The 8,748-nt window shown below is 61.8% G+C and overlaps 1 protein-coding gene across 3 annotated transcripts; it reads left to right on the top strand.

The window, feature by feature from the left end:
• Nucleotides 1-321: 321 nt before the first annotated feature.
• Nucleotides 322-8,071, top strand: AMOTL2 (angiomotin like 2). 3 transcript variants are annotated; one of them, XM_063408089.1, is made up of 10 exons: nucleotides 322-477; nucleotides 1,543-2,293; nucleotides 3,576-3,798; nucleotides 4,281-4,425; nucleotides 4,566-4,658; nucleotides 5,284-5,579; nucleotides 5,675-5,967; nucleotides 6,091-6,302; nucleotides 6,613-6,753; nucleotides 6,931-8,071. In XM_063408089.1, exons 2-10 carry the CDS (start codon nucleotides 1,629-1,631, stop codon nucleotides 6,987-6,989), a joined length of 2,127 nt encoding a protein of 708 aa, XP_063264159.1. In that variant the 5' UTR covers nucleotides 322-477; nucleotides 1,543-1,628; the 3' UTR covers nucleotides 6,990-8,071. The 3 variants fall into 3 exon arrangements, with proteins under 3 accessions (XP_063264159.1, XP_063264158.1, XP_063264157.1); XM_063408088.1 differs by having other exon boundaries at nucleotides 6,610-6,753; XM_063408087.1 differs by having other exon boundaries at nucleotides 6,598-6,753.
• Nucleotides 8,072-8,748: the final 677 nt, after the last annotated feature.

Below are 8,748 nucleotides of genomic sequence, written 5' to 3'. Positions count from 1 at the left end.
GGGGGATGTGAGGAGGAAGACACGAGGAGGAATGTGAGAAGGGGAATGAGAGGATAGGGGTGTGAGGGGGGGGATGTGAAGAGGGGGATGTAAGGAGAGGGAATGAGAGGAGGGGGGATGCGAGAACGGAGAATACGAGGCGGGGGGTTGCGAAGAAGGGGAATGTAAGGAGGGGGATTCGAGAAGGGGGGTCCGCGGGGGAAGAGCAGATGGGGCCGGCAGGCTCGGGGTTGCCCCGGCCCCGCAGACAAAGGCTGGGGCAGATTTACGGCCCGGGACAGCTGGCGGGCAGAGCCGCCCCCCCTCCGCCGCAGCTGCCGCTCCCGCTCCCGGCCGCGCTCCTGCGCCGGCGGCGGCCCCGGGGCGGAGCGGGGCGGGACCGGCCCCACATTCCGGGCATAGCAAAGCCCGGCCCGGCCCCCGCGGCCCCGGGACGCTCAGAGCCGCCGCAGCACCGCTCCGCTCCGCCATGCCCCGGTGAGTTCCGCCGCCGGGATCCCCGACAGGCACCGGGGGCCCCTGACACCGGGAGTTCCCCAGCACCGGGACCCTCCCGACCGGCACCGGGACCCCCCCGACAGGCATCGGGAGCCTCCAGCACCGGGAATCCCCCGGTACTGGACACCCCCCCCCCGCGACTCCTCGGGCACAGGGAATCCCCTGGCACTGGGACGCCCCCGACCGGGATCGGGACCCCCGACAGGCACTGGGAACCCCCCGGTCGGCACCGAGACCCCCCGGCACGGGGATGCCCCTCGGGGAAACGAAGCCCCCCCGGGCACCGGGAGCCCCCCAGCAGGGATCGGGAGCTCCCTCGGCACTGGGACCGACCCGGACCAGGAACCCGGGACCCCCCTGGACCGGCATCCTCCCGGCCGGGACTGGGACACCCCCCTGGGGCTGGGACTCTTCGACCGAGACCAAACCCCCCCGGCCCAGACAAGTCCCCAGCCGGGACTGGGACCCCTCCACGGAAAAAGGACGTCCCTCGGAACCGGGACATTTCTCCCTGGGATCGGGACTCGCCGTCCCTGGCACCTGGACCTTTCTCGGGGAAAGCCCCTCTCCCTTGCCGGATCCACCCCAGGGACTGGGAACCCTCCCAGCACCCTCCCAACCGGGACCTAGAGCCCCCCCCGGGAAAATGCAGGACCCTCCCCGGGACGGGGACACCTCTGCAAGTCCAGGACCTGCGGGGACGGGGACGAGGGGTCCTGTCGATCTCCCGGCAGCTCTGTGCCTGCTCCCGCGGGGCCACTTCATCCCCCGTTCCCGGGCCGGTGCCAGTCCCGGCTCCATGGATGCCAGTCCCGGGTCCATGGGTGCCAGCCCCGGGTCCATGGGTGCCAGCCCCAACCGCGCTGAGGCTGCCGGTGCTCGGCCACCCCACTGCGGAGGCTGCTCCGCTCTCCCGCTGCCGCCACGGGCTCCCACCCCTCCGGCACGTCCCGGCCACATTCCTGGCAAACAATCCCGCGTCCATCAGGATCCGCACTGTCCTGCCCGACTGCTTCCCAACGATCCCGCTTTTCCCTCTCGCAGGTGTCTCGGCGTGGCCAGTCGCTGCTGAGGTCCCCCGGGACGCCCTTCTGGGTGGAAACGTGGCTCTGCCGCCGGCACGGACGGACATGAGGACGGCGGAGGACTCGAACGGGACGGTGCTGCACCGCCTGATCCAGGAGCAGCTGCGCTATGGGAACCTCACGGAGAACCGCACTCTGCTGGCCATCCAGCAGCAGGCCCTGCGCGGCGGCGGCGCCGGCAGCCCCCGCTCCTCCCTGGAGAGCCTCAGCCCGGAGGAGAGCCAGATGGTGCAGCAATCCACGCGGCAGGAGCCGCAGGGCCAGGAGCATCACTCTGACCACGTCTACTTGGAGAACAGCGTGTACCGGCTGTGCCCGCCCAAGGGCGAGGAGCTGCCCACCTACGAGGAGGCCAAGGCGCACTCCCAGCTCCTGGCCTCGCAGCGGGTGCGGGCCGAGAGCGGCGCCCGGCGCCCCGACGAGGCGCTCAAGGACCTGAAGCACGGCCACGTGCGGTCGCTGAGCGAGCGGCTCATGCGGATGTCGCTGGAGCGGAACGGGGCCAAGGCGCAGAGCCCCATCAGTGCTTCCCACAGCTTCCCGCAGCTCTCCCGCCAGCTCGTCCCCCTGCGCGGGCAGCACCCCGAGGGCACCGAGCCGCGGGGACCGCCCCCGGAGTATCCCTACGTCATCCCTGCCCAGGACGCTTACCTGGCTGAGCCCCGGCCCTGCTCCCGGGAAGGTCCTGGATTTCAGCATCCTGAGATCAGGTAAACGGTGGCACCTGGGCTCTGCTTTTGGATGCCTCCCAGGAACGTCCAGGATGGATGCTTGGAACTTGCAGGATGTGAAGGGCAGTGGGGGCCCAGAGTGGCTGCTCCTGTCCTCACTGGCTCAGGCTATTGGGGGTCTGCTGGGAGCCCCCCACTCTGCTCCTGTCCCCAGTTCCCCCAGCATGGCTGGGCTTTTCCAACCAGTGATGAAAATCCCACTGCCCCCTCCCCGTGCACCAGGAGAAATCTGGGGGTAACTTAGGGGATAATCTAGGAGCTGGAAGCAGCCCAGGAAACAGCTGGATGTGGAATAGGTATGGGGCAGGGTGGAAGACAGATATGCTCCCTGCTCCACAGAAACGCATCCCATGGTCCTGAGCTGGGAATGTCCATGTATCTTGGAAATGCAGTTGAGCAGAGCCTGGGCTGGTGCCAGGTGGTTTGTGGCCCTTTGGCAGCTCAGTGCCTCTGGCAAAGCCCCAGGCTGACTGTGAGATGGACATCTGGGGGGCCAGGCATTGCCTGGAATTTGGAAACAACCTCTTCCAGTGTGGAAAATGATGGGAAGAAGGGAATTGGTGGCTCAGTGGGAGGACACACTGCTGCCAGCCCTGCTGATCTATCCAGGCAGAGAGCGATAGCATCTCCAGCAGGAAAACCTTCTCTTTCCAGGGAACAAAGAGGGGAAGGGGAGTTGCGAGGAAGATGTATTTATTCTTCCTTGCTCCTATATCATCCCGCAGGAATGCAGGCCCTTGGCGGGCAGCCCGTGGGGGAGCGCAGCGGGGCTGGGCCCTGCACAGCCACCCTGCTCAGGGTATTCCAGGAGGGATGTTGGGGTGGGATGCTGGAGCAGTGGCACGAGGGGCAGCCAGGCCGGCCTGGCTCCTCTGAATATAAAAAGGACATATCCATAGTTTGGCAGTGAGGACCTATGTCAGGAGCCCTTGCTTTGTCCAGAAATTCAGGAAAATGCCGGCTTCCAAGGTGCACCCTATGCCAGGCTGCCTGCAGCATTCCAAGGAAGAGAGGGCCCTGGGGGTTGGGAGCCCATCCAGAGCCACTGGCCAGGTCCTGGAGGGGTCAGGTCAAAGCATCCCTGCAAAATGTGATTTGTGGTTAGAGAGCAAGCGCTTCCCAGTTCTACAAAGCAGGACAGGCACTTCCACCTCCTTTGAGGTGGCTCAGAGACAGCAGCAGCACATGCTCGGTGGGATGCTGGAGCTGCAGCCGCTCTCCCACCCTGCCAAACCATGACAGGCTCTCTTCGGTCCCGCAGGGTGCTGCCCACCCCAGTGCCAGCTGCCTTCCTGCCGCTGTGTCCGGGTGCGCTGGGTCCGGCCGGCGTGGAGGCCCTGGTCAGCGCCCAGGCCGTGTCGGCCGGCAGCCGCCTGGCCCGCGCCGACGCCGTCCTGCGGGAGAACGAGAGGCTCCAGCGGGAGAGCGAGAAGCTGCGGCGGGAGCTGGAGAGCTGTGCCGAGAAGGCGAGCCGCATCCAGAAGGTGAGGGAATGCTGGCAGCCCCGTGTCCCCCCTGCCCGGGGGGATGCTCAACCAGCTGCTGTGAAAATTCACCCCCTTTAGTGATTTAATCCTTTCTCCTCCTCCCTCCGGCAGCTTGCTCCCCTCGGAGCAGCTGCAGCGTGGCAGCCGGGACTGGGCAGAAGGAGCCCATTCTCCAGTGGCCCCATCCCGGCCACCACAGAAAGCCCTTTGTGTGGCCGTGTACAAGGGGCGGCTGTTCCCCAAGGCCAGGCTATGGCAGAGCCAAAATCTGTGGAGAGACTCTTCCATAAGAAAAAAGACTAAAAAAAAATTCAGTTTTCTTCCCCAAAACATGTGCTAAGGGTCAGCTTGGGGTGCACTGAGGTCCTGGGGCAGCTCAGGTTGGGCTGAGCACCCCGGCTGGGCTTTAGCTGGCATCTCCCTTTCCTTTCCTCATTCCATGAATATCTAACCCTGGCCTGTCCCTTCCTCCACCCCAGCTGGAGAGCGAGATCCAGCGCATCTCGGAGGATTACGAAAACCTCGTCAAGGCGTCTTCCAAGCGGGAAGCCTTGGAGAAAGCCATGAGGAACAAGAGAGATTGTGAGATGCGACGGCTCCAGGACTTCAACCGGGACCTGAAAGGTGAGGGACCCCCCGTGTCCCCATCCCTGTGGGTGCTCAGTGTTCCCTGGCTGTTTCCATGGGAAACATGGGCTTTCCCCACTTCCTCCAGCCCAAATCGTGTATTTAAATCTTAATTGGGTTTGATTGTTTTGGACCAGAGCGGTTGGAATCGGCGAACAAGCAGCTGGCCAGCAAGACCCAGGAGAACCAGGAGAGCAACCAGGGCAGCGTGGCCAAACTCCTGGCACAGAGTAAGTCCCGGGGGACACCCATCCTTGCCCGGCTCCCCGTGGCATCTGCGAGCAGGGCTCTGCTGGAGGAGGAGGAGGGTGTCGGGCAGCAGCCCTCGCCCTTCCCCAGGGAGGATGGAGCAGCTCTTGGCGCTGGACTCGAGCCATTAATCCCGGCGGCCGGCCGGCGGCGTGACCCGCATTCCCCACATTCCTGCCGCAGCGCCGGCTCTTCCAGCACCAAGCCCGCACTCCCGCCCCACGCCAGCCTGGCCGTTCTCTCCCTCCTCCCTCCTGAACTTCACAGCCATGCCAGCCTGGGCTTTTTTGGGGGAAAACGTACTTAAATTTTAGCAGAGAGATGTGCTGTTGATCAGGAAGAATTGCATCCCCTTTCCCTAAAGTGGCTGGATTCATGCCAGGCAGGTTTCACACTTCCTGAGCAAAAATTTGGGCTGGAATGTGGCATGGTGGAGGCTTTTGGCCATCTGCCCAGGTGGCTGGAACGCCCCTGACCCCCATTTCGTGGAAGATCTGGAGGAAGGGGTGGCACGGCCAGAAGTCGGGAAGCAAAGAAACCCCACTGCGCTTCATGGGCCAGCCTTGGGCAAGCCAAATGTCTGAGATTCGCGGGGTTCCCTTGCAGGCTACGAGCACCAGCAGGAGAAGGAGAAGCTGGAGCGGGAGGTGTCCCTGCTGCGCAGCGCCAACGAGGACCAGCGGCGGCGGGCAGAGCTGCTGGAGCAGGCACTGGGCAGTGCCCAGGCGCGGGCGGCCAAGGCGGAGGCCGAGCTCCGGAAGAAGCGAGCCTACGTGGAGAAGGTGGAGCGGCTGCAGGCAGCCCTGGGGCAGCTCCAGGCCGCCTGCGAGAAGCGGGAGCAGCTGGAGCTGCGGCTCCGCACCCGCTTGGAGCAGGAGCTGAAGATGCTGCGGGCTCAGCAGGTGGGTGCTGGCCAGCCTCAGTGACCACAGCGAGGCACGGCGGGTGCTCCCAGCACCTCCTCCTGCTCACTGGGGCTTTGTTTTGGCCGCTGCAGAGGCAGGCGGGCACCGCGAGCGGGGGGACGCCAGAGCTGAGCGCCCACACGCTGTCGGAGCAGCTGAGGGAGAGGGAGGAGAAGATCCTGGCGCTGGAGGCCGACATGACCAAGTGGGAGCAGAAGTACCTGGAGGAGTGCACCATGCGCCAGTTTGCCATGGACGCCGCGGCCACGGCGGCCGCCCAGCGCGACACCACCCTCATCAGCCACTCCCCGCGGCACTCCCCCAACAGCAGCTTCAACGAGGACCTTCTCCTGGCCAGCCACAAGCACCAGGAGATGGAGAACAGGTAGTCCCACCTTGCCAGGGGCGTTTGGATGCCCTTCAAATTTTTCCTGGGGTCTGATTGGGCAGTGGATCCTCCTCTCCCCATCCAGCTCCTCTTCCAGCTTCTGCCTTTCCTCCTCTCCAGGTTGAAAGCCCTTCATGCCCAAATCCTGGAGAAGGATGCTGTCATCAAGGTCCTGCAGCAGCGCTCGCGGAGGGACCCCAGCAAAGCCCTTCAGGGCTCCCTGCGGCCGGCCAAATCCGTGCCCTCCATATTCGCTGCCTCCGCTGCCCCAAGCTGGCCAGGGGCTGGCCAGAGTGACCGGCCATCCGAGGGCAGCTCCCGTGGCAGCACAGGTAAAGAGTGACACTTGCCCACTCCCTACCTTCACTTGGTGGTGGGGACCTGCTTGCTATTTCCCCCCGTGGTTTTGGAGTTAGAGAGCGTGGGGAGGGGTGATTCCTCCAGGACCAGCCAGCAATCACAGAATCCCAGAATGGTTTGGGTTGGAAGGGACCTTTAAGCTCATCTTGTTCCACCCTCTGCCTCTGCCTGTAGTGGGCAAGGACACATTCCACTAGACCAAGTTTCTTCAAGCCCCATCCAACCTGACCTTGAAAATTTGAATGCCTTGCCTTGAATCCCTAACAGAGTCTCCTCCAGCAGGCAAAGCCACCGCTGAGGGGACAGCAGTGTCCACTGCCCTTCCCTTGCCATCCCACTCAAAGCACGGCAGCAAGGACGGCAGCACGCAGACGGACGGAGCGGCCGGGAGCAGCGGGCAGGGCGAGGGCACCGCAGGGCTGGGTGAGTCCCCCTGGATGGCACTGGGCAGGGAGTTGGGATGCCCAAGCCCCCACATGGGCTTAGCATCCCTGGGATGGGATTTGCACAGCAGCAGCAAATTTGTAAGGCATTTTTAATGCCTCAGCTGGCTGGGTTGGAATCCCTGCAAGTCCCTGTAAATCCCTTCTTTCTCTGCAGAGAGCTCAGCCACTGTCAGAGCCCCAGACCTGTCTGACATGGTGGAGATCCTGATCTAAGGCCACCCGGGGCTGCACAATGGCCTCTCCGCCCTTCCTGCCAGCACGTCGGGATGGAGAAGCATCTGGGAAGGAGGGGCCGAGCCGGGAGCTCAGCAGTGTCCCCTCAGCCGGTCTCAGCAGTGACTCTGGGGTGTGGGAGGGTCACTGTCCCCCCATGGGTCCCTGGCTGCGCAGGGCGCGCCAGAGCCCGGGGACGCTGTGGTGCCTTCATCCCCATCCCGGCTCCATCCCAACTCCATCTCCATCCCAGCTCCCACCTCTGGGTCTTGGCCATCTGCACCCAGCCAGGTGCTTGGCTTCCAGCTGGAACATCCCTCTCTGATGGCCCCAACTGTACCCACAAGCTGAAGTCTGTGCATGGGAGGGATCCTCCGTGGGTCCCATCCACCACCCGGATCCACATGGCCAAGCCAAGCACTGGGAGCACCAAACTCCCATCACCCGCACCCTGCCTTTGGGTTTTCATCACGGGCTTTGTGATGGGCTGACAGTGAAACAGAAATGACAATGGAGGGGATGAAAGCTGGAGGTGAAAGGCTCCAAGGATGCCGATGGAGGCGGCAGGATGTGCCGCCCTTCTCCTGGCTGCATCCCCTGGTTACTGGCAGCTGGCTTCTGCCATAGCCAGCGCCGACATCCCTCTCCTCGGAGCTCCCCATCCTTGCCCTTCATGTAAATATAGATATTTTTCTTTATTTCTTTCCCCTTTCAACATATGCATTTGCTGGCCAACTGCATTTTTTATTTTTCTCTCCCCAGACATGTAAAAAATGCGTTCGGTTCTCGTGCATTGTTTACAAAATGGAAAAGAAACGAAAAATTATGAAAGAGGAAAAAAAAACCCCAAACTCCATGACTTAATATATTTTATATTAATATTGGTATTTCTTTTTAAGTATTTTTTTCGTGCTGTGAACTTTTTTTCCTGCCAAAGACGACAAGTTCTCGTTTGTGCATTTTAAGTTATCTTTAAGTATTTAAACATAAACTTGGCTGTTTGGTTACGCCGCCCTATACCGAGATTGCTGTAGCATTCCACTTGGTATAACAATATTTTAATAAAAAAACCCAAATATTGATCCATGGATTCTCTTTTTTTCCATGCAATGCGGAGAGATGGAGGTGCCACCAGGGGAAGAGGGTCTGGCAGTGCTGACCCTCTGCTTCACATGTCTTTCCCAGCTCCCCAGGGCAGAGATTTGGGGTGCAGCTGCATGGGAGAGGGGAAAAATGCTCAAGAGCATTTCTGCATTCCCCAAAATCCCTTTGGGGTCTGATTCCCCTCACCTTCATGGGGGAAAAGGATGGAGTTGCCTAAAAGTGTTGATGTTTCCTTCCTGCTCTGGCACCCCTGCATCCCTGTGTCCTTGGTTTCTGCATCCTTGTGACCCTGCATCCCTGTGTCCTCAACCCTTGCACCCTGCTGTCCTTGATCCCTGCATCCCATAACTCATATCCTGATGGGATCCTCCTCTTCCTCACAAAACCCCTTCCTGCCCTCCTAAGCCCCAGCCACAGGGACTCCCTGATGTCTTCCAGCATGGATGGACCTGGTTCCCAAGCTGTCTTGGCTGTGTCAGCCATCTCCAAGCCCTTCCCACTCTGCCTGATCTTCCTTGATCTTCCAGAAGACCAAAAGTTTTCCAGGAGCTGGACTTTTATTTTCTGATAACAGTGGTGTTAATGCATCCTGGGGAGTGTCCCTGGGGACTCAGCCATCTCCAGCCAGGCCAAGGCTTTCCCTTTGTGCCCCCCC

The sequence above is a fragment of the Prinia subflava genome, chromosome 11, assembly GCF_021018805.1.
Source record: "Prinia subflava isolate CZ2003 ecotype Zambia chromosome 11, Cam_Psub_1.2, whole genome shotgun sequence".
Taxonomy (NCBI): domain Eukaryota; kingdom Metazoa; phylum Chordata; class Aves; order Passeriformes; family Cisticolidae; genus Prinia; species Prinia subflava.
This window is presented reverse-complemented; position numbering and strand designations above follow the sequence as displayed.

What these genes read in the sequence shown, in the direction of transcription:
- AMOTL2 (XM_063408087.1), top strand. Translation starts at nt 1,629, where the DNA reads ATGAGGACGGCGGAGGACTCGAACGGGACGGTGCTGCACCGCCTGATC. An exon ending in CACCAGGAGATGGAGAACAG is followed by an intron (nt 5,968 to 6,090) that starts GTAGTCCCACCT and finishes CCTCCTCTCCAG; the next exon opens with GTTGAAAGCCCTTCATGCCC. An exon ending in CGAGGGCACCGCAGGGCTGG is followed by an intron (nt 6,754 to 6,930) that starts GTGAGTCCCCCT and finishes CTTTCTCTGCAG; the next exon opens with AGAGCTCAGCCACTGTCAGA.